The 26,420-nt window shown below is 37.1% G+C and overlaps 1 protein-coding gene across 1 annotated transcript in view; it reads left to right on the top strand.

The window, feature by feature from the left end:
- Window positions 1-4,536: 4,536 nt before the first annotated feature.
- The window catches only part of RAF1 (Raf-1 proto-oncogene, serine/threonine kinase), a 59,390-nt gene continuing 37,506 nt past the window's right edge, over window positions 4,537-26,420 (top strand). Inside the window, exons 1-2 of the mRNA XM_081937034.1 lie at window positions 4,537-4,853; window positions 22,326-22,412. Coding sequence (XP_081793160.1) covers window positions 22,377-22,412 — 36 coding nt within the window. The 5' untranslated portion in view covers window positions 4,537-4,853; window positions 22,326-22,376. The remainder of the gene's footprint in view (window positions 4,854-22,325; window positions 22,413-26,420) is intronic.

The raw sequence follows: 26,420 nt of genomic DNA, 5'->3' as shown, positions 1-26,420 counted from the left end.
AAGGCCATTGAAAGAAGAGATAATTGGCTGGTAGGTGTTATGAGGACTGTGGCCAGTCATAGATGGTTGATTGTAGCAGATGAAGAAAAGTTGACAATAACTGAAAGGCAGCATTGAAGGAGAATTAGTATGTTTGTGAGCAGGGAATGATTCTTGAAGCAAGCCTTGATCCTTGGTGACAGTGTGAGTGCATGGAGAAGAACCAGAGACGAATATCAGGAGGAAGTTTCTCTCAAGACATCTTGCCTCAATCACTCTCAACAGAGTTTATTCCTGTAAATACATTGGAAACCAATGGTCTGATGAGCAATGGGCATATATACAGTATAATGTAATAGACATTCTTATGAGGGCAATCCTCATAAGAAATAAAGTTAGGCTTTTTCTTACCTCATTCAGAACAAACAATATTTTCTGCCTGTATATTTTTCTGGGAACATATCTATGTGTGTTTCTTCTGTGAACATTCTTCATAAGTATGTGGAGAAAAGCTTAGATTCTGAATATTGTCCTTAATTACGGCAATAACATTTCAACATAGAATAGCATTTCAACATCCAGTTTAACTAAAATTCTAGATCTACACATATGTTCTATATTCTCTTTCTCTCAACACAGACACACAAACACATTAACCAGAGAATTATTCAGGTACTTTCCTAATGAGCCTTCAAGGAAGAAAATTACATCACCCTCCCTGAATAGAATTGTGACAAAACAAAACTAGGCAATTTGGATGATTCATCCAGCACACAAACACATACTTCTTTAAGTTGGAAGAGTTGGACAACAAACTGGGATTCCCTGTGGGATTCCCACAGGCAGTACAGGTGTTCATAGGGAAGCTTGTTTCTTAGTGTCACAATTTTGCATGTCAAATACATAATCCGTATTTTGTGGAAATGGATAAATAAACCATCAAGTTTCTTCTTTGGTTAGTACATATAAATAATGGACATGAATTTAGCATATGCACACTATTGATATGAAAAAAAATGCTCAAAGATGCTGATCAATAAGACACCAAATAAAATGTTTTATCTTTCCCAGTGGGTGGTAAACCATGTGTCATATATTTTTCAGAACATGGAAAAACAGGATAAGGCATCACAGGCAATCAGTTAATAGAATTAAAATGCTACAGCCTTCCTGGAAAAATCTGTTATGCAAACTTTTGCTGGGCAATGAATATTTTTAAGAAAGAAGCAAAATATTCTAAAGGTTAAACATTTCACCAACATATCTCTGGTATAATTCCACTGAATCCCTCAGGAAGTGTATTATGCATGTTAATGGATAAAGCTGAGCATACAACTTATTCTAGACAGGCATTCATAAAGTAAAACCATCATGATTGAACTAGACTGAAGCAAGCAAATCTCATATTTAAATAGCAAAATCAATACCGTGGACTGAAGGCCTAAGAGAATTGCAGATGAAAAACATGGATGGCTGGAAGCCAGAAGGAGAGATGAAATGATGTGGCAGCAGGCTTGAACTGCCTTGGAAGCTGGCCCAGATCCATGGGCCTGTTACAAAATTTGGGAGGCCTTCATCAAGCAAAAACTGCCATAAAAAATTGAATTCACATGATCTTTGCTAAGCACTGTTTGCCACAATTGTTTCAGATTTTTAATAATTTAGAATGCAGTGTCTTTATAAAAACAATTTCTTATGAAGTAACTAGAGGTATGTGAACATTAATGAAAGCATAATATTAACAAAGTACTGTATTCCTGCTCAATAATTTATAAATAGCTACTGTAGCAATACAATTCTGGAACAATATCATAGATATCCTGCTTTACACAAACTATATGCCAGTATAATATGTTTTAATTGAAGTACAGCTTGATCCTGCACATGTGTGATCCTGCTTAAATGTGCATTTCAGTGAATTCAGTGAAATAATTTTCATTTTCAAGGTTTTTAATATATGTACAAATACCTTATCAATGATTAGCTGATTTATATATGCCAAGTTATGATACAAAACAAAGAGCTGGTGCAGCATAACCTAGTACACAATAAACTAGGTTTTTAATTCCCAATAGGCAGATAGCTAAGAAATTATATAACTGCTTAGTATAGGCAGTATACTATACTGCTTATATACTCAGCATTTACAAAATTAAACAAAATAGATTGGGAGACGAAAACAAAAAAGGTACCGGTACATTGAATTCTAAATCTTTGCTTTAAGTTAAAAAATATTCTAAGAGGCCCAAAGTTATCCAGTTGGCTTTCATGGCTAAGGCAGGCCTTGAGACTCATTGTCACTTGCTTTCTAGCCTTATGCCTTAAACCATTACACCAAACTGGTTCTCAGCTGCCACAAATAGGAATTGGAAAACACAATAATTTATGCATTTCAAATTCTGAATAGTTTTAAGCAAAAATGAACCAAGTTGAGACAACATGCTCAGCCAAAGAATGCCGTTCACAATAGTTAGGGAAACTGAAGCTGTACAGGAAAGGATAAGGAAAGCAGACTGTATGTCCACATTAAACAACCAGAGTGGTTTGTCCTATCATACAAATATTTATGGTACTTATAGTACAGGTTTTATATGAGCGTAAAAAAATAGTGTAATCGATGGAGTACAGACCAGAAAACAAAGTAATCTTCAAGGCGCCGTATTAAACTGTTTAATTCTACACAAGGATTTTGCCTCAGTTCAAAACTAGATCTCTCCAATCAAATGAGGTTAGCTCAGCAATTCAGTTTTTTTCTGGCACTGAGCCACATTATTTTAAACTCTGAGAAAAGTTACTCTACACAACTCTGGAGATTGCGGGAGGTCCATTCTTTCACTGGCCATCTCTTGGCTCAAGCAATCTATTTCTTTTCAAAAGAGGCATTGGAAAACAATGCATATAGTCTAGCATTTTGCATATTGACTGGTCTCCTGCCAAAGAGAAGGGGGAAGAATGTGTGTCAATTTCACTCCTGCAAGGAATTGCACATGACAAAACAATCCAGTTAACCCTTGACTGCCTTTTGAAATAGACCTTCTGGTACTTGCGTGCCTTGCTTAGGACTTATTCCCGTACTTTAGCTATTATAGCGGCATAGCACTATAGCATACGAAGTATTGAGAAGCCACCAACTGCAAAACTGGCAGTATAAAATCAGTACATTTTAGATACTTGTGTATGCAGCAAAACAAATGCAAGACAGCTTAGATTTTTTTCCCATCACAGCAAAATCATGGGGGGTGGGGTGGGGGTGGAGAAGGGAGAAGTACTGGCATGTATATATAGATATCTCTCTCTCTCCTCCCTCTGCCCAGGCCCCACAGAAATGTGTGGCATATGGGACACTTATGTTTTTTGCACTTTTTGGTCAGGTGGAAAGAGCATAATTATTGACTTCTTGTGTTCAGCACGTATTTTCTATGCTGGAAGAGTAGTAGCAGTGAAGACAAATGTGTTTAAAATCTGCCTTAGAAGGAAACAGAAAAATGTAGCATAGAAGGATCCTTAGTTTATGAAGTGTTGAAATACTTTTCTTTTGTGCTCCCAATGGTGCTATTAAGGATAAATAGACATTGATTGGATCACAATTCCCACCCTCTGATTTCTTCTACTTTCCATTCCCTTTGGATATGCTTTCTCTTCACACTTCTCTCTCCTTTTCCTTCCCACCCTAAACAGCAACAGACTGCTTTTGTTCTTTTTAAAATTTGGATATGCTGCAGGCTAAGTTGTAATTGCCCTCTGTATTATTTTTTCAGGACAGCTGCTCCATTCTTTTAAAAATGTCGGTTGGGCTGATTTGGGAACTTATGAACTGAAAACCTCGATTCACTGCCCACTAATCTTGCCCCTAAGTACTGTAGCATAGGCCTCACTCTGGAAATAATTACAAAATGCTAGGATCAATCATTACAAAATGCTAGGATCATCACACCACACTATGGTTTGAAATGTATTGAATAAACGGCAATTTAGCGGGCTTACACATGCTAAATCAAATCAGGGTTTCGTTTACATAACAAGCCGAAGGACCATACTATTCTCTTTAAGATTTATGAGCACAGCTTAGAAAATGAACAAAATTGCTTGAATTTTGCTGATTAAAATTATCTACCTCATTCGATGTGACAGGTTGGGTTTGCTCCATTACAGACTAAGCTGAAGCGTGCTTGCTTAGCAAGTAGGACTAAACCTAGTCAGTGTGTTAGTTTGCACTTCAGTGAATTTTGAAACACGCCCCCCCCCTTCTAGCATCTGGATTAATTCAGCACACCACGCGAAGGAATCTCATGTTAACGCCGCCCTTGATAAATCAATTGCTTCGTCAGTCGCAGTAACTCTTCGGTTTCAGAAATGTAGAGCGCAACGCAGGGACGAGCAATAAGACATTACTCGGCGTATCGGCTGGAAATGGCAGGGCAACGGGGGGCTATAAACGCCTCTCTGGATGTTCCTTTGATTAAGATAGGTAAGAAGACCTACAGGAAAACGAGGCACATCTGGGAAATTTAATCCATCTAAACAAGATTAAAGAGCAACGACACCGGGCACTCGCCTAACCAGGACTATTCACCTGCCTCGAGGGGGGGGGATTTCGAGCCACACCCCCTCCCCTTGCTCCCCCTTCCAGACCCGGGTAGGGCGACCTAGACTGGCGGACAGCCTCAGGGGGGCGGGCAGAAAGCCGCTCGAGACGTTGAAACCTCGGCGCTCCGGACTGGAGAAATCGAGCGCCGAGAGCTTCGATGCGTTTGCAATAAATGTCTGGCTGTTACCCTGGCCGCCATTTTAGATGACGAGAGGAGCGGGAGGCTTCGACTGAGGGAAAAGCCCTCGCGGTGGGGAAAAGCGGCAGCGGCCGAGAAGCGGGGCAGGTACGGCGCCAGTTCCTAGAACGGGGGCGACGGGAGTGGTGGTGGCGGCGGCGAGTCTCCTTGATCGGGCGGAGGAGTAAGGGAACGCTGGGCTGCTGGCTCGAAAGGAATAGGGGGTACGTGTGTACGGTGCATAGAGTAGCGGGGCTCGGACAGGCTGCGGGAGTGAGGGCACCTCCTCCTTCACCGGCCGCCGCGTTTGCAGCTCGGCTTCTGAGTTTCTGCTTCGGACGCGCCGAGAGAAAAGGCGGATGCATCGGGGTCGCTTCGGGATGAGCGGTGGGCTTCATCCCTGCTGCTTCTGCCGCTCTCGGGCTTTCTTCGCCCTCTTGCTCGGGATGCCTGCTCCTATGCAGCTTCTCTGCGAAGAAGGGCGCCCCAGAGGAAGAGTCTGGTTTCTTCCCAGTTTGCTTTTGCCATTTTGGGCTCTTTCGAGCCTCCTTCCTCATTTTCTTCTCGGGTGGTGATGGTGGGGGGGAGAAGAGCCGGAGCCACCAGGCTGTCCTGCGGGCAACTCGAGTCCCATGTGTTGGTTGGCGGGAATCGGTGCGACCGGGGACCTCCGTTTATTGACAAGGGCAGGAATGGATGCTGCCGCCGCCGCCGCCTCTAGCCAGCTGTCATCGGACAGCAGGTTGGGCGCTCCCTGGCTTTCTTTGCGGGTTTGTGTGCGGAGCATCCGAAGCGTCGGTTCGGCGGCCGTTGAGCGAGACAGGCGAGCGCAGCAGGATCCCCCCCCCTTCCCGGGAGAAGAGAGGATTTTGAATTAAACTTGCAGGAGAGACGAAGACGGGAAAGGCTTTTGCCAGGTTGGGAAAACAAAAAAAGAGGCAATTGCGGTTTGCCGCAAGGAGATCGAACAGAGGAAATTGAGGAGCTGCTCTTCAGTTTCTTGGCTATAAGGCTGATGGGGACTTGTGAAAATGAGTTTGGCTGTGTCGAAGTGAAACGTCTGGAGAGAATTTATTCTTAATTTTGTTTATGGCTGTGATCATTCTTTGTGGATCCTGAGAGACCTGCCTTTGTTTATAGCCTAGTCAGATTTTCTTGGTCGTTAAGTGCCCCTGATTTATAAAAGATCAAAGAAAGTTAAGTAATACAAACCAAGCCCCAGCAATGGTAATATAAATAGGTTTGACTTGAATAGTTTTGTGTAAGTAAGAATATTGCTTTCCACTAATAGGTCAGACTTATCAAGATTGAACTAAATTAAATTAAAAGTTATGATTTGCATGGGATTTACTTTCCAAGTACATGTGTTTATGATTGTAACATGAAAAACAGTATGGATAGCTTAAATAACAGTGCTTCCAGTCAAAGATTTAGCAAGAGAAAAAGAGACTAAACTGCTTGATGTCTTTTCATGTGAAGCTCTATGAGCCATCTGTCTGGCAGTACATACTTGATGACATTGTATTTTAACTCATGAAAGTTGTGTTTTTCACAAGGTGGATTGAGACATTGTTCTAAAGTTAAACCACGATTTCCTTAACTGGTATGTTAAACTACATTGCAGGAATCCAAAGTAAGATCATTAATTGTAGCTTAATGCCTGAATTCATGTACAAGGATAGCTCAAAATGGAACAAATGATATTAAAACTTAGTGAGGTATACTTAAACAGCTATACATAATTAGTTTTTTTAAAAGTTGATTAAGAACATAGACACATTGGTTTTACCTCTCTTCAGGCTTCTTGTAACATGGGTGCTTGTGTGGCAATTTAATCGTAATTAAAAACATTCTAATTTTAAGTTATTTTGAAAAATTTTAAGTTTTTATTTGAAAAGCTGGAGGTTTTGGTAACTAGTACATATGTTGCTGTTAAATGCAACAATGAGTGCAGCTGATACAATTATTCATAAGACAAGCTTTCCTTAAAGTTATGTATTCTAGATTTGTTTTATTTTGCTACTATATTTTTTCTTGGCAATAATACCAGTGAAACATTTAATTGCTTCTTTGGGCAATGTTGAACAAAGCTATCAACGTTTAGTCATACATGGTTTTATACAGGTAGTCCTTGACTTACAATCACTCATTTAGTGACCGTTCAATGTTACAACAGCCTGAAAAAAGTGACTTATGACCGCTGCAGCATCTTAATAGAAATGTTAAGTATTAACATTTTTGCAGATTAAATCAGATGTATCAGCCGTACACAAACTTCGGTGTATGATGGCTGTTACATCTATGAATTAAACTTTTCAGTGCCACCTGAAAGTGATGTTTATGATGTGTGAGTGACTGTTTATGTTCCAACCAGGTGTTCCAGTACAGCTGTGGTGTAACCAAAATTGCTTGAGTACTGGCAAATACTCATAAAACTATGTGTTCCATTTACTGTACATAATATCATTTAAGAACGTTTGGGACCTCTAGTATATTTTTAGATTGAGAACTGAGTGAGGTAGATTTGCTGACTTGCTGGATGGGTGTGGTGTTAACAGTAATTATTTGTTACAGGATTTTAGACCCAAGGGGTTTTTAATGTTTCAGTTATAATTTTTATTATTGTTAGTTATATAGAATACATGGATCAAGGAAACATTTTTGCTAGCTATAGAATAGATAAAAATCTAAGGACACAGTAATTTAATAGAGGAAGAATTGTATCATATTAATGTTTCTTTAATATGGATTGGAAAAGTTTTTTTCCTTCTTTTCAATTGTGTCCAATTCTTGGAGATTGCCTGGACATGTCCCACCACTTGTTTTGACAAGGTTTTTCAGAAGTGGCTTGCCATTGCATCTTTTCTAGGAGAAAGAGAAAGTGACTGGCCTAAGATCGCCCAGCTGTATCTTGCCTAAAGCAGGAGTACTAAACCAAAAGGTATATAGTACTCTAGGTGTGTGTCTTATATTTATGAAATAAAGGCTTGCACTTGGTTTTTAAATAAAGTTTAGAGTTGGTATCCTAGTTTTTTTCCATAAAGTTTCCTCCTTAAGTAAGCACAGAATAAATCAAAGCCCTTCCCCCAGGGTTTTTTGCTTGCAATAAAATGTTCTATCCAATCTTAGCAACAGTCCCAAATATCCTAAATTATTCTAATTCTGTTGTAATGTCTTTGCATTATTTTATTTGAAAAATCTCCCCCTCTCCATTGAATTTGGCAATAAAATATTAATAGGGCAATGGATATTTATGGACAGAAAAAAAGAAAGACCTTTGCTGCCATAAATGGAGGCTCGGAGGCCTGGACATGAAATTCCGATTCTATTTCAGACATCCATAGCATATAAAACGCAAACCAAAAGTCAAACTAGTAACATAGAATCTGTCAGTGGATCTGGAGACCCCAGGCTGACATGGAGCAGATCAAGTGGCTATTACAATTGTGCCTGTATTGCCACCCTTACAAGGTGTTTAAATAAAATAAAATTTACCTTTAAGGATCACAACTTATAAAGAGCTGACCTGTATTTGAAAAGATTTGTTGAAAATAATGTTCAGCAAACATGTTTCATTAGACAAGCAGCAGATAACAGAATCAAATAACTTTAAAAATGAACTGTAAGCTAAAGGAAAAACTAAAGGGAGAGTTGAATGCAAGAGAGCGATTGAGTCTTCTTTCTCAACCTTTTAAAAATTTGCTGGGTTAGCTGTAGTTTGGTATTGTAGCCAAAGAATTATAAAAAGAAGGCCAGTTAATGTTGCAGACTAAGCAGTTGCTGTTTAGCTGAAAGTCTCTTCTTTGGCATCTTTCATAGTGCTATTTTTAATTATTCCAGAGGGTATGCCCTTGTAATTTTAAGCCAAATGACAGTAATTGAAATTTGTTTTATTTGTTTTATACCCAGGAAGAAAAATCTAATAGGATAAAAAATGTGAACATTGGCCTCCTTAATGCTTTGCTTACATAATACAATGATTTTTATTCTGATACATTTCTGGTTCTGGTTGAGTTTCCTTGTTGAGTTTGAATACTGTATTAACTTCTTCATTTGTAGGAAAAGTTTTCTTGAAACCTTAATATACTAGTGAGTTTTATTAAAATGTATACTGGTGTTAAAGACATATACCATAGCTATCCCTGACCTATGCATTTTTTAGATGTTAGATACCAATTTCTAGGAGATGAAGTCCACACATGTGATGATTTTCCAAAATGGAAAAGGTTGACAGACATATAGAAAATTATATTGATAGGATCCAAAATGTGAATAGAAGATTATGCTATCTTCTTTCCTTACATGACTGACTATGTAATCCCTGAATATTCCCTCTCAGTGAATTATATTTGGGAGAATATTGAAGACTAACGATTTGAAGATTTCTCACTTTTCTTTCCTCTAATTAATGTTTCTTTAGTCAGCGAAATGAATTAATTGGGTCTGATCTTTCTGCATAGTTCTGTAAGTGTTCAAAATATTTTTTTGTATTAGTTTACATTAGTACGCTGAAGTACTTTAGCCATCTGAAGTACTTCATTTATCAATGGTGATTATGTGTTTGAGAGCATCAGTGAAATATAAGCAAGAATACTTAAGCTCATATCAGAAATGTAGTTGTTATAGATTTGTTTTGTACGAGCATTCCTAACAATAAAATTACAAGATATTATAGACACATTTCTCTGTGTATGTGTATCTATATATATACATTTGGACATGCAACTTTACAAACATGATCTAACTCCATCATTGCCATAAGTTAAACTGTTCTTGGGTATTTTAATCAGAACAAATTATTAAATTTATATACTGTCCATATCACTGTCTCAGTGACTCTAGCCAGTTTACAGATAAAAGTCATAATCCATATAAAAGAAACAAAATTAAAAACGGAGTTAATGAACAAATTATAAGGTGGAGGGAGTGCCCTCAAGCCAACAACCATCCCCTGGCGTGCATGCCACTCTTTAGTCTCATGCCAGTTGGCAGAGCCAGATCTTCATACTCTTCTGGAAGGGTGAGGGCCAGCCTCATCTCGGGGGACAGGATGTTCCATAGGGCAAGGGTAATAGCAGAGAAAACTGTCCTCCCAAACTCCATCATCCATGAAATTTTTTCACTGACAGGGTCCATAACATATGCTTTCTGCATGACTGGTGGGATGGGTTATGTAATTGGAATAAGATGATTCTTCAGGTAATCTGGTCCTGTGCCATTAAAGGGCTTTAAAGATGAGAACCAACACCTTGAATTGGACCTGGGAGCAAACTGGCACCCAGTGCAGCTTGTGCAGCAAAGGTGTCATATGTGCAGCCTTGAGCATCCAAAACTGCTTGCATGGCCAATTTCATACTAGTTGAAACTTCTGCATATTCTTCAAGGGTACTCTATGTAGAATGCATTGCAGTAGTTCCTATTCTTACAGTTTCATAAGATCTGGGAAAACAAGTGTTTCAAGAACCTTTGTGATCCTCACAAATCCAGACCCAAAATGTTGTTAAATGTGTACTCCGATTCCAGGAAAAAAACTGTACAAAATGTGGTAGCTATTATGACAAATAAAAAATTAAATGACCTTTATTACACAGTTGAATTTGCTACATAGGAATGCAAATTTTAGTGATGTTAAAGTGAAATTTGATGCTCCTCGCCACTATATTTCATTAACTCAGTACAGGTAGTCCTCAATTTACAACAGTTCATTTAGTGACTGTTCCAAGTTACAAGCATGATCAAAATTTGGATGCTTGTCATCTGGTTCATATGACAGTTGCAGTGTCCCAGGGTTGTGTGATCACCTTTTGCGACCTTCTGATGAGCAAAGTCAATGGGGAAGCTACATTCAATTAACAACTGTGTTACTAACTTAACAACTCCAGTGATGCACTTAATCACTGTGGCAAGAAAGGTCATAAAATGGGGGGAAATCCTCGTAACAACTATCTCACTTAGCAACAAAACTTTGAGGCTCAATTGTGGTTGTAAGTCAAGGACTACCTGTAGAATAATTGGTAGAGAAAGCTTCAGGGAAGTTTTACATTGGCATTCTGTTGCATAAAGAAATAGAATTAATTAGAGACTTTGGAAGTATGACTTTACTTGGGAATGTGTTTGTATGTGCATTTATTTCTCGACTGACTAGTCTTAAATCAGGTCTTCAACACCATAGCTGCCTCCTTTCTGTGCCAGCCAATTAGGCTGTTGCTTTTTCATAAGAGATAATAATGTTGTTCTTTATGAAGAAATCTTCATTCGAGGGGTTTCCTTATGGATGCAAGATGAACATTTTTGGTATAAAAAAAGAGAATGTAGATGGGCTCTGCTTTGGAGCCCTTGGATTGCAGACAATAGCAGCCTGCCTAGTATTTGCTTAGAATTTATACATTGTGTGTTAGACGTTCTAAGATTGGGTGTATGAGAGATTTTTCATTGTTCCAATTGTAGATATGGATAAAAACTTACAAACCAGACAATTTCTTTAAGGTTGGCAGCAAATCCTCTGGTTGCAGCTGTTTGGAAAAGTACTGCAACAATTGGGAATTTCAACAGTTTGACTCTGCTGTACACATGATTGTTATCCATGGGAATTCATTTATTTACTTGGGGTTTTGTGCTACTTCAGTCCACAGACTCAGTTTCACAATTCCCTTTCCCAGTAATTAAGTTTAAAACATAATAGATCCTAAAATAATGACAGTAGCAATCAGGAAAGCAACATAGCAAGATCACTAAAAAGAAAAAAAAAACCACATAAATTCTGTAGGGAGAGAAATGTGTTGTTTGAATTTGTCAGGTAAAAAAAAGATAATGTCTTGCACAATTAGGACATATTTTAGATGTTAGCATTATGTCAGAGTACTATTAACCATGATAGTATTATTAATTAATCTTACCCATATGTTACCCAGAACCCACAGTTCTGGGAGGAAAACTGTTCCATTGATTAATTGTTCTCACTACAAGAAAATTTCTCCTTACTTCAAGGTTGGATTTTTCCTTAATGAGCTTCCATTTATTACTTCTTGTTCTGCCCTCAGATGCTTTGGAGAATAGTCAATCCCCTCTTCTCTGTGAGAGCCACTCAAGTACTGGAAGATAGTTACAATGTCCCCCTCCCCAAATTATTTTCTTCGTTAGGCCGTATTTACCTAGTTCCCTTAACCGTTCATCTTACAATTTAGCCTCCAGGGCCCTTATCATGTTTGCTGCTCTTCTCTGAACATTTTTCTAGGTGTTTAAACAGTTCATTTGTATGATGTTTTTATTCACAGGTTGTAGTATGGTGACATAATCATAGAGTCTATAGACTAAATACAGTTTTCATAATACAGTATTGCTTTCAGGAATGAGAGGTTTAAATCAGCTAATTGCTACAGAATATATTTAGAATTAATCAGTTTTCAAACTAAGTATAGTCCAAATGTTTTGGTGTTGTCTACAAAGGATTCAGTAAATTGTTTTGATAGTAAGCACAAAAGAAAATCTACTTGGTTTGTGCATGATCTTCAATTATTCCCTTTCCTTAAAAAGATCAGGTGTTAAACAGGCAGGTATTAAGCATTTCTTGAATCATCAACACCTGTTTCCAACCTATTATTGAAGAACTAATAACACCAAGCTACTGCTAGTGAAATTCTTTTTTTATTTCAAAGACAAATAGTTTGTACATGCTCCTCAAGAGGTTACCATATAACTAAAGCAACCAGAAATTCATAAGCTATTGTTGGAAGAAATGTCCTTCTGGGTTTGGCTCCAAGTGGGGAAAAAGACACTGGAGATATGGAGGCTGCTTGGAAAGATGGTTTTAATGGTGGACAGGACCACATGGCTTGAGTCCTGAACAGAAAAGGTGATCACATGCTTCAGTGTTGAGTGAAGAAGAAGGGGCTTGCTGGGTTTTTTATAATCTGTTCAGCCCCACCTCTCTGTTTCTTGTTCCTGTGTAAGAAATGTATTCTGATTGGTTGTCAGACGCCCATGGGCCCATGCAGGGGCAACTCTCTAGGCTGTGTTTTGAATCCAGGCTTGGTTGAATTCACAGATGCCATGTGGTGAGTTGGGTAAAGGACTAATACTATCATACTTTAATCCCATCACCCTGGAGCTGAAGGGGAGAACTCTTTATTATGTAGAATAGACTGGCTTGGGCATTTTAATGGCCCATTGACAAAGGGGGATGGGCAGGAAGCTGCAGGGAGCTACTTTGTCTTTAAAACATGCTTCTCTCTTCGCATCCAGTGAAATATAATATTCTGCCTTTTCAATATTTCCTAGGATATTTCATTTTTCTAGAAGAGGGAGGGGGATTGCTAACTTCCTACACTATAAACATAGGTTGAATGTCCTTAGAGAATCTAATCTGAGTCAGTCACTGGGACCAGAAGTTTGTTTTTCCAAGTTTTCGGACTTGTGTTGGAGCCCATTCTTAGGGAATTTCTCAATCTCGTGTCTTTCTAAACTTGATTATTCAGATTGTGATAGCCTGTCTGAACATCTTGAGACAGCCTGCTGGATTAGATGGTGGATATTTTCTGTTCAGGTAGTTTTCAAGTTACAAACATTTCTTCAGCAATTGTTCAAAGTTATGGTGGCATTGAACAAATGGTAGTTATGCTCAGCCACTGAGGTATGACCATTGAAGTGTCCCTGCAACTGCGATCAAAAACTGGGTGCTTGGCATCCTGCCTGCACTTATGATTGCAGGGGTTCTTCAATTTCCCCTGTTAATTCCCTTCTTCCTTTCTGACTGCCCTGCATAGTGGCATTCATCAGTAATGGTGCTAGGATAGTAGAAGCTCAGTCTTAGTTGGATGATTTGGGGCTTCTATTTTAGCCACAGTCTTGTCCCAACCACTTAGGAGTGGCACCTCAAGCCCCATGCTTGGGGTCAACCACTCCAGTGCTATAATGCAAAACCCATTACTCCATTTCTGCTGCATTCTGCTGTTTTTTGCTATCTCCACTGCTGGTGAGGCACATCTTGCTTGACTCTATATAATGTAATTGCTGAATGTATGGCACAGTCAGCAAGTGCAAGTGGACAGGGCTGCCACAACTGCCAGAGAGTGAAGTGTAGAGTGGCAAGACAGACAGGCTGACGGCATCAAGATAGGCACAGGTAGTAGAGTGCAATATCTGAAACTAATATAGTAAAAGTCAATGTCAAGACTAATTGAGGCCAGTTGTCTGTTTCAGATTGGTTAATTATGCAAGTGAGTAATAATGGCATATGCTATAAAATTAAGGTAAACTTAACAGAACTAGAAGGTAAAATATTTTGAATGCAACCAATTTGCTTATAGTTTAAGGTATTGTTTGGGTCCATTGCACCCAAAGTCCCTTAAATGGGGACTTTTAATCAATTAAATTGAAATTGTACAGTATCATAAGCAAAGGGCATCCAGACACACTAACAAATCATGGTTTATAGCTGATTTATTATCCTGACTTTTTTGTCCATACTGAGCTATAATCCTGGGGTCCAACATTTTAAAAAGTTTTCTTTTTCTTTTCATTTGGTCACCTGTCTATAAATAAAGTGGAAGTGAATGGATTGAATACAATAATATGCTATTTATGCATGTTTATTATTTTTTCTTTCTAACTAATTTTTATTCATCAGGGATATTACCTAAATGGAGCTGATCCAAAGAAAAAGTTGTTTAGGTAGAATTCCTTCAAATAATTAATATTCTGTTTTTGCTTCTATTCTTATAATATGCATGTAGCCATGCCCTAAAAAAGTTGTAGAGCTTCCTATTTTACCTTGGAGTCTGTATGCCTATGGAGAAGTTTGAAGTATGGGATTCTTAAAATTGTTTTTTTAGGGTACATTGGACTTTCATGTGGTATTTAAGAATTTAACCCTTGATATTCTGGAGGTTCTTGCATGCTGGGCAAATGAGGCAGAGAGCTAGCTACTACATTCTCTATTAGTCAGGGTTTCTGCCCCATTCAGTAAGATTAAGCTGCTTTAAAGTTTAACTCATGGATTACTGCTCCTGAATTTAGCGGGTCAAAATCCTTTTGAATCTGTCATTAATTTAATTATAAGATCTCTTTTGGCCTCTTAAATTAGTAGTACTTATTATAAGAAGTTGTTCTGAACTAAATTGAGTTTTCTTGTCTATTAATTCAGTTGTACCATTCGCACAAATATTCATTTATTTAGAAATTCCTAACCCTGCATTTAAAATCTTGCATATTAAATGTGCTACCAATGTTTTTTTTTATTTCTAAAATTATTTTAATGATTTGTTGATTTTGAAACATTGATATTTTGAAACAGATCATTTTGATATTTCATTGGTGCAAGTATGATGCATAAATGGTAAATTAATTTTATCTTTTATTAGTCTAAATTCTTCAATGTGAATATTTTTGCATATTCTAGAGATTTTTTTTTTACACAAAGTTTACTTCTTTAGTGATTATTCTATTTTTCTTTATTTCTAATTTTTTGGAACTGTATAAGCATATATCTGTTCGGTCTTTATTAAATCTATAGACTAGTTGATTTCTAATTGTATTGTTCCTTTACTGAAGTTATGAAATACTGAAAATTAAGCTAATAATCTCATTATAAGCAGGCTTCTGTAATTAAACATATTATATACATTATATACATGCTAAAACTGCCAATTATATAAACATATTTTTTAATAAAATGTCACCAATAGTTTTGAAGAGAGTCTCTTTGGGAGACCATGAGTTCTAATCCTGGTTTAGGCATGAACCCAGATGGATGTCCTTGGGCCAATTACTCTTTCAGCCTTAGGAGGAAAACAAGGGCAATCATTTCTGAAATCTTGCCAAGAAAACTTCAGGAGCTTGTCCAGGCAATCACCAAGAGTTGAGACTGGCTTGAAGGTTAAATAAATAAGTAATTGAAACTATTATAAAAAGATAAGCGGATGAAAACATCTTGGGATAAAGTGTATGTGAATCTAGAGTGAAAAATATGTTATCTGTTCATTTTTCTGGTTTTAGAATATATCTGTCAGTAAACAATCGATTGGATTAAAGGATCTGAAAACTTGATATGCAAAATAATATATTCAACTTTAGGGAAAATTGTCTCTGTTCTAAAAAAAAAAGCTTGATTTTTTTCATGAGGCATGAAACCACCACCTCTTCCCCTAACCACAAACCTAACCTCCCAACCACCACCACCACCACCGGTCCGCAGAACCAGAAAGGTTGGGAACCGTTGCCCTAAGGAACCAAGAAGGGAACATTGTCTTCCGGATCTGAAAGAACCTGCAGGGATCAATGGGAAGAGGTAATCCCACAGATATTGTGGACCTGGACCATGAAGGGCTTTAAATAGAACATCCAATAGCTTGAATTGCACAAGAACAAACTGGCTACTAGTATAGGACTTGGAGCACATCAACTACAGGTAGCCCTGAACTTATGACCACCATTGAGTACAAAATTTCCGTTGCTAAAATGTGATCACATGACCTCAGGATACAGCAATTGTCATAAATATCAACCAATTACCAAGTATCCACATTTTGATCATGAGACCACAGGGATGCTACAGATGCTGCAGTGGTTATAAGTGCAAAATGTTTGTATGTCACTTTTTTTAGTGCAATTGTAATTTTGAATGGTCACCAATAAATGGTTGTAACTCAAGGACTACCTGTAATTCCTATGACTGCTCAAGCCACTGCAGCAGTTGAAGTTTTGGCAGGATCTTTAAGGCACACTTACGGCATATTGCTGTTAATCAAATATAAGATGACTAAACCATGAAGGGCATTGAGGAAAGCTGCCTGGTTTGAGGAAGGTTATAATTGGAGCAGAAAAGGGAACTTTGTAAAGGCTCTCGTAGCCAAAGCTGCCATCTGCTTTTTAAGCAGGAACTGCGAGTTCAGGAGAAACCCCAAATTACAAACGTAACCCAATCCAGAAACAAAGATAGAATATCTCTGCAAGAAGATATTTAAGAAGAAAGAAACTACTGCAAAGGGTCCCTGATAAAACTCTATATGATCCAACAAAAGCACTGAGGTCAACAGCATTGAAATCTGTCAAGATTTCGACAGATTTCACCTATTTTTGTCCACCACAATTATCCACAAGAGTAATCATTATGAGTTTTTGTTCCATATTAGCTTACCTTGACTGAAAATGGTTCATATGAGTTTCAGAGGTGTCTGCAACTAGAGGCTCACCAAACCTCAGCAAGATTTTTGTCAAGAGAAGATTGTCCAAGGTCCTTTTCATCTCCTTGGAGGCTTTTATCAAGAATGGATAGGGATCCAAGCTGATGGTAGAACTGATGTTGCGACCCAGATAATTTTGCAATATATGACCTCTAACATATCACTAGGAAGCCATCTGGCTAGCATCCAGGCAATTTTGTCTACTAGATGTCCTGCTCCCAGCTATATACAGGACACCTAGAGAGTAACGTTAGTTACTATTCACGGCAGCCTAGCAAATTATGTTCTGGCCCAGCCTTCCGCATCTGGGTCTCTTTAAATTGAGTTGCTGGTTAGACCTCTCCAAACATGACAAGGAGTGGAGGAATAGTGTTTTACCATTTTTATAATTACAGTGCACGTTCAAATCAAATTTGCTTATTTTCTACCAGTGGTTCTCTAGGCATTTCCCCTGTCATTTAATGTCTTGGAAGTTTCTCAGTAAATGAAGGAGCTCCTCTGAATTGGTAAACAGGGAAAGGCAGTGCAGACACAAATCCGTCCAAGGCTATAGGTGCCTCCATATTTTGCAATATCCTTACAGGGTCAACCAACTTGTGACTTTAGGGGAGAAGAAAAATCATTAGGAACTTGGGAAGGACTGATCTAAGGGTCATCCTCCTCTCTGAGTTTGGTGGCACCAGACCATGACAATAAGAATTATCATTACATAGATATTAATAAGTCCCACCTTTAAGACATGTTGCATCTGCTCTGAAATAAAAACAAATTCTATTGTTGGCTTCTTAGATTAATTTGAGGTTGTCCCTAAAGCTAGATTTCTCAAATAAGGCCTCATATCTAGCTATTGCTGAAGCAGTGTCTCTAGTTCAGAGTTTTCTGTTTGTCAGTAGCCATTAGATTTGCAAGATTGATAGCAACCCCACTAAGTAGATTGGATCAATAAATAAGAAGGCTGAAACTACTTTTATATAGGCTATAATAACATACGGTAATTTTGATAATCTGATTGTGCTGAATTTCGTCCTTCTCCTCCTCCTCCATTGAACTAGGGAGGTGTCTGTTTGTGCTACTTCTGAATATTATCTCTCTTGTAGATTTAAGAGATCTCTTGTTGTTCTGCTGGGATTACTTGCATTATCACGGCAGAAGATCAAGGTCATCTTTCTTACTCTCTAAATATACATTTCAACCCCTCCTTTATTTCAGCTTTCTTATAGATTAATTTTTTCATAGCTTTTCTGCTTTTTAACGATAAATTTAATAATAATGAATTCACAATATCACTAGTGGCATATTAAAAAATCCTCTTAAAACCCCAAAGGATAAATCTAACATTATGCACTTGCCATTCAAGGTGCCGGACTGTAACTCTCTATGCACTTTGGCAATTGACTTCAGAATATTGGGCACCCTTAGCAGTAGATCAACTCAGTTATTCAGTTTAGTGTGCAAGTAAAATAGAACTAGTAAAAAGAATATATACCAAAATAGCAGAATAAATTGGCAACTGAGATGCTAACCAATATGTTCCCATAATATCTAGAGATAAGCTCACTCAATATTCTGGCCCAATGTCCGAGGTAATACTTAGGTTTTAAGAGCCAGCAGTGTCCTCGTCATCTGAATTCTGGATTAGCAGACACCTGAAACAGAAGGAATAGATAATTTATGAATAAGTTCTCTTCTAGTTCCAGTGTTGCAACAGTGAATGAAAATTTACCATTACATTTCATTCTAAATTAACTTTTAATTGACATTGCTCTTCTTTTTCACATAAAATACTCTAACCATCATCTCTTGTATTTTTAAATTTTCACCTAAAACCCACTTTGTAGAAATGTGATATAAATATAGCTCATATTGCCACTTTAATAAATTCTGAGGTATCTCTACTCTGATAAGTAAGAGTCATGTGATGCTAAAGAAATTAAAATGTCTTCATATATTAATTGATGCAAGTGAAATTTATCTTAATTTTCTTCTAATCCTACTAATATTTATATTAATCCAAACATCAATAATGCTCAAATAATACTTTTTGCAATATTTATGAAGCAGTGCATAAGAAAGGAGTTTGAGATATCTTTATAATATATCATGATTCCAGAGCCACTATGTTCTGCACCATCAAATCAATTTCCAGTTTTTTTAAGTGTTGCGTAAAAATTATTTGCATTAGCTCATTAGAATTTACTGGAAGTACAATCATGGTATAAAATTTCCTCCCTACAAATTATTTCTCCTCTCCCTTTATATAGAAAATATAGAATATTTTTAGCTTAGTTTAACTTTTATTTTGAAAAATAATTCTTTTTTCACTTACAGTGAGTTGTTTCAAATGGTGTTTTTCAGAAAAATATTAGTGGCCAAAGTGGTAGACATTTCTTCCGTATTGTACATTCCCATTTTTACTTAACACTGCTTCAGAAGATTAGAGTGCTTTCCAGATCAGGGCATGCAGAGTTTTCCCTTTTTTGTTAATTCATTTGCAGTTCAAGCATCTCTGTTTTCTCTTTTCTATCAGATTAATCCTGAATTGTGTTTAGCTTTTGTTTTCAGCCTTTTGCCCTTCCTAGCAGTGTTTAAGTAACATGCATTTTTCTTTAAAGGATTAGAAACCATTAACCATGAGAATACAGAAATATAACTGCAGTATTTGTACATATTGTCCATAGAAAAGAGAGATGATTCTGATTCCCAAGTTCATGAAATATGCAGAATTGCATTCTTCAGCCCACATATAAGGTATGACTGATTGAAGCGATACAGCTTTTTCAGGATGACTGCAGTGAAGGATAATCTTTTTGTAGCAGATAACTGAACTGGTAGGGTGGAAATCTGGAGTTCTCTGGAGTTTCGCACTCTCACTTGGCATTGTGCCTCGGGGTTAGCAGTTTAGTAATTCCCATTGCCAGCACTTATTTTCCAGGGGTGCCTCACCTGGTATCCGCCCTATAATTTCAGGTTTAATATTCATTAATTGCTATGGAAAAGTAAAAGTCCCTAAATTTACAAGAGTGTTGTTAGTAGGAGATGGTATGTGCGCATCTTTGTTCATCAATTTTCACTTAATGTAGTGGAATTGCGGAATTTTTTAAAAGCCCTTACATTTTCAAGAGATTAAGGGATTAGTAAATGAATTTGGTGAACAATTTTGATACTGCAGAAATTATTGCAGAAGTAATATAATTAACTTATCATTGTCAATAAAAATCCTGGTTTTATATATTGTGGAAGAAATAGCTGGGTTGGAAGCCTTTGTGGCAGTGGTGAAACTTAATTTCTTTTACTACTGGTTCTGTGGGTGTGACTTGGTGGGCGTGGCAGGGAAAGAGTTAGGGTTAGGGTTAGGATATTGCAAAATCTTCATTCACACCCCACTTTGGAGTCAGTCAGAGGTGGTATTTGCCGGTTCTCTCCCCATCTTTCAAATATTGTGTGCTGCTAATTCATGTCATTGTCATAATTTTGGTAAAGTTAGTGTTTTTCTGTGATTAAAAGGCTAACCTAGAATGGTTTACCATTAATACTGACAAATAATTTATTGGCATCCACTATTATAGTTACTATAACATATACAGAATTTCAGAAACCACTAGTTTGCATTTTTCCATTTCAGAGATGCTTGAACTGAGTTGTGTTACAAATAGAGGGGTTCCTTCTGTTTATTAAGGAGACTCCCAATCTAGGGAACCTGGCAGGCTTTAGGGAAAAGATTATTATTATTATTATTATTATTATTATTATTATTATTATTATTATTATTATTATTTCTTAGCGCTTATAGACCGCCCCCTCTCCCAAAAGGAGAGATGGTTTTTGCTAATTCAATATTTAATCTACATCTCTAGGATTGATAGCAATCCTTTGTTGCACATTTTCAGCATTTCTTTTACTGTGGTGGTGATGATTAAAACTTTGTGCGTTGCACAAAATTGCATTTCTGAAGAGGAATGCTTCTGCAATTTATGTTACTAAATGTTATAATAATATAATAGTAGATTCCTCGACTGGAGAGAGGATTGTGATTCTCAGCCTGTGGTGTGCAGACCAATAAGGGGGGGGGGGTCCACGATGTTGTCACAAAGGTCCACGAAGGTTTGAAGAAATGTTATGATTTAAATCTTGAGTTATGTCTTGGTGGTCCATGGCCACAAAATATATTTAAAGGGGGTCTGTGGTAAAGAAAAATTTGAGAACTACTGTGTTAGATGATCTTCTAGATCCCTTGCAAACCTTATATTTTATTGACACTTGAGGATGGGAAGAATGGTCTAGGTTGGGTTAATACAGGTAGTCATCAGCTTACAACCACAATGGAGTTCAACATTTCAATTGTTAAGCGAGACATTTCTTAAGCACGTTTTTCCCAATTTTACGACTTTTCTTGCCCAGTTGTTAAGTGAATCACTGCAGTTGATAAGTTAGCAAACCTGTTGTTAAATGAACCTGGCTTCTCCATTGACTTTGCTTGTGAGAAGGTTGCAAAAGATTATCACATATGCTTGGGACACAGCAACAGTCATAAATATGAATCAGTTGCCAAGCATCTGAATTTTGGTTACATGATCATAGGGATACTTTAAAGGTCATAACAGTGAAAAATGGTCGTAAGTCACATTTTTCAGTGCTGTTGTAACTTTGAATGCTCACTAAATGAACTGTTGTAAATTGAGGAATCCCTGTAGATGCATGGGCAGAGAGGTTTTCAAATTTTATCTTGTGTTTTTCCCATGGTTAACGTCCTTCAGTAATCAATCTATCCTCTACAGCACAGGTGTCAAATTTGCAGCATCACATTGCTGTCATGTGAGGTTTCGTGACATTTTTTCCCTTTGCGGAGCTGGGGTGGGCGTGGCCTGTGCATGATGCATCTGGCCCAGAGGCCGCCAATTTGATACCCATGCTCTACACTGACTTTGTATCTTAATGTCTGACCCAAAATCTAGGTAAATTGTTGAGCATTCAAACAAGCATCTTGTTGTAAAAAATAAATGACTCTAGTGACTGAAGAGCTTCTAGATAAATCTTACTGATAAGGTTCAAAATTATACTGAATTAAAATTCTGAAAATATTCTTTTAAAAATGCATACGTGGGAGGGATGATTCCTCTGTATACTTCTAAACAGCTTTTGGTGGACATACAGTAGATAGAAAAAAAAATACCCCTATTTCAATAGATAGTAATTAGTCATGGTACAAGCTCAGTGATATAGTGAGACTTGAGACCAAAGCGGAATGTTGAAGGTTTGGAGTGTATTAAGATGGGAAATAGAAATTTATCATGTACTGAGGAATATAGTTAATAATTTGAGCAGATTATATATGGTATATCACTTTATCACTGAACCTGGTGTGGCCTAGTTTTGATGGACATATTGCATTTGATATTCTTAGGGCTGGAGCACATACATTTGCCATGGTGGAGATGTGGCTGAAAACAGGAGCATGGGATATCAATGCATGATCACGGAGCTCCACACAGTAAGTACTTCTGCATGTTCTAGGCCGGATGGTGATGGTAGCATCCCCGTGGCAAAATATGTGGACTCCAGCCCTTAGCCTTTTATTGTTGTGTCATTTCTGAAACATATACTGCCCTTCAAAATAAAGACACTTGAAAGGAAAAAATTCACATCTTGAAAATGAGAATTGATAATTATTATCATCTGTGTTGATAGGTATAAAGTTTAGAAACAAACACAATTGAATTCTGAAGGGTTGGATTATGAAGTGCAGGTTTTACAAAGTAAAGACAAAAAGCAACACATTAAAAATTGTAGTCCTCAATGGAACGGCATCTACATGGAGGGAAGTATGCAGTGGAGTACCCCAAGGCTCTGTTTTGGGCCCAGTACTCTTCAACATCTTCATCAATGATTTGGATGAGGGAATAAATGGGGAACTCATCAAATTTGAAGATGACACCAAGCTGGCTGGAATAGCCAACACTCCAGAAGATAGGCTTAAGATACAGAAGGATCTTGACAAACTTGAACATTGGGCACTATCTAATAAAATGAAATTCAATGGTGAAAAGAGTAAGGTTCTACATTTAGGCAACAAAAACAGAATGCACAGGTACAGTATAGATGGTACCTTCCTCAGTAGTACTAACTGTGAGAGGGATCTTGGAGTCCTAGTGGACAACCATTTAAATATGAGCCAGCAGTGTGCAGCAGCTGCCAAAAAGGCCAACACAGTTCTAGGTGACATAAACAGGGATAGAATCAAGATCACGTGAAGTGTTAATACCACTTTATAATGGTAAGGTCACACTTGGAATACTGCATTCAGTTTTGGTCGCCATGATGTAGAAAAGATGTGGAGACTCTAGAAAGAGTGCAGAGAAGAGCAACAAAGATGATTAGGGAACTGGAGACTAAAACATATGAACAACGGTTGCAGGAACTGGGTATGTCTAGTTTAATAGAAAGAAGGACTAGGGGAGACATGATAACAGTATTCCAATATCTCAGGGGTTGCCACAAAGAAGAGGGGGTCAAACTATTTTCCAAGGCACCTGAGGGTAGAACAAGAAGCAATGAGTGGAAACTAATCAAGGAGAGAAGCAACTTAGAACTGTTCCTGACAGTTAGAACAATTAATCAGTGGAACAACTTGCCTCCAAAAGTTGTGAATGCCCCAACACTGGAAGTCTTTAAGAAGATGTTGGATAGCCATTTGTCTGAAACAGTATAGGGTTTCCTGCCTAGGCAGGAGGTTGGACTAGAAGACCTCCAAGGTCCCTTCCAACTCTGCTATTGTATTGTATAAAAATCAGATATAAATCATAAAACCAGTAAAAATTATGTCTCTGCCATACTGTATATGGAAGAATTATAAAAGGAAACCGTCCAAATTCCTTAATATATTTTCAGAACTATTTATATTATTTTTCATGTGTTTATTGTTTTAGCTGTTTAATTAAGGGATTACAGGATCATAAAAACTGAGTTTTTTTAGTTTAAGTGGTAAGACATTTAACTTTCCATGAAAAAGTTATATATTCACTTTTTCCTAATAGTCATCTGTCTCTCTCTACTTTTGGAAAAACATGTTTGTGTACTTTTGAAAAAAAAATCATTTCATACAGATCTTTCTCAAAACCTTTCAATTTATGGTTACTGCAGTGATAATATAAAATCTGTTTGCTGCCCAAACTGCATACAATCCTTTTTCGCGAAATGGCATCTCATTTTTAAAAGCCCATTAGAGCAAAGAACTTTCACATTGTGGAATTTCTAGCAGAGGACTGTTTATATCTCCCTTCAAAGGGCCACTCTGCTGCCATTATATAAATGGTGTACTTTGTGCCTAGCATAATGTGAGATTATGTTGATAATTTGGTGATGATTACATGCTATGCAATATTGATAGTTCAAGTTCAGCATAACATCCTCACTTCTTGCTGCTAATACAATCAGGAACTCTTAAAGCAGTTTGATGGATGTATTATTTTGATTTGCCATACTTGATGATGTACCATGTAAAATAAGTAATAATATGAATTTCAAAAAGGAAGTACAGAAGGACATGACTTTTTTTTAATCAGAATGACAAATGCTTTAGGAGCAGCAGATTTATTTATTTATTTCTACCTGGTAGGAACATTGTAGGCAGTACATTAAAAGTCCACTGATGTAGAAATTTGTCATCTTAGTAGGGTGATGAGATATTGGCATAAAATTATTTTTCACAGACACACACAGCAGAATCTAGGGATTAAATTTCCATTTAAAAAAAAAAACCTTTTGTCTCATATTTGTTGTTTGGTAACTCTTTCTATATTCTTATAAATTAGGATATATCTTATTTATTTGATTTTTATAATGCCTTCATTAGAGGAAATGAACTTTCCTCTAATTGAAATGTTGATATTTTTTATGAGAGTTTCATGTGAATTTTATATTTGATATATGAAAAACATAGGAAATAGCTAAACTGTTTTATTGGAAATTAAATATTGATGATATATTAATTTCTGCTTAATATTATTTCTGTGCATTGGTTATCTCAGACTTCTGCATATGGTATGTCTGTTTTTGGTACAAGGAAATATAACTCTCCTAAAATATACAGTACATTAGTTGTGTTTGCTGAAAGGGATTATTTTTGCCAACTCATGTACTTTTCAGATATCTTGTGAAGATTAGCAGTACTTTCCAAAAATCATAGATTTATTAATGTTAGGCTTTTTCTTGTTGAACTTTTTCAGGAAAGCTAGTGAAGTGATATTTTTAAATACCCTGTAAAATACTTGGAATATCTGTTTTCAAAGATTATGTTTGTAATGAGAAATGGCACAGGAAAATGCACACGAGTTGGCAAAAATATTTCCTTTCAGTAAACACACAAATAAACAGCCTTTCCACAAATGTCAGGTCAATGATAGTACTTTTTGAACCTGAGATTCTCATAGTGAATAGGCAGTGTACCATCATAACTACAAAATCCAACAATGAGCTTCTAGCATGTTAAAATTTCTCTGTTAAAAAAACTGAGTTAAGACTAGAAAGCTATGTCAAATATCCTCAGTCATGAAAATCATTGGTGTCACTTGCTGTCTCTCAGTCTAAACTACTTCATAGGTTTGTTGTGAAGAAGATATTTGGACAGAGCTTGCTTGATTTTCTAGATAAAGGGTGAGTTATCAATGTTTTAAACAAATAGCATAGACAAGGAATATCAAGTACACGTTGCAGGTTGTTTGATTATGATGTGGCGAACAACAAACATCAACAATAGAGGGCTGATAATGTTTCACCTTCTTTGCCACTTTTGATAAGAGATCCATTTGAACTGACAGTTCAATGAATTGTTATTGATGTCATCATTATTGACCTATAAAATGTTGATATTGTTATAGCTACAAATGTACTAATTAGGGTGCTTATTTAATGTAATATGTGAATAATTTCTGCATACATTTCAGAAGCGCTTTGCCAGAGATACTTATTTAAAGTATCTACTAATAATGGCATGAATTTTGTAGACTTCTGGGATCTATTTTCCTCTAAATCTTATAGCCTATTAGATTAAAAGGACGTGCGAATTGTTGTTCAGAAAAGAATGCTTAATACACTGAAACCCATGAGAACGTGCTGAAATGAAAATCAAATGATATGTGATTGTGGCTTCTAACACTCTGTAACATAAACCTAAAAAAGCTTATGTGAAATAATTTCTGTTCAACACTTAATCCCTTCCCAATTTGAGGGTTCCATGTAAGCAAGAATGGTTGCTGAAGGGGCCTTTAAATCAGTGTCCTCAAACTTTTTAAACGGGGCCAATTCACGGTCCCTCACACTGTTGGGGGGCAGCGGACTGAATGGGTGGGCATGGCTAGATTGTCATGTGACTTGGTGGGCATGACAAAATTACCAGTCCATTAAACAATACACACAAATTAAACTTTAATTTGTTTTACTCCTGGGGGTGTTTTATTTGCTTTTGTTTGCATGTTGCTCTTTTGGTTGACTTTTCTTTTTA

Source organism: Natrix helvetica (genome assembly GCF_964273705.1).
Source record: "Natrix helvetica genome assembly, chromosome: 1".
Taxonomy (NCBI): domain Eukaryota; kingdom Metazoa; phylum Chordata; class Lepidosauria; order Squamata; family Natricidae; genus Natrix; species Natrix helvetica.
This window is presented reverse-complemented; position numbering and strand designations above follow the sequence as displayed.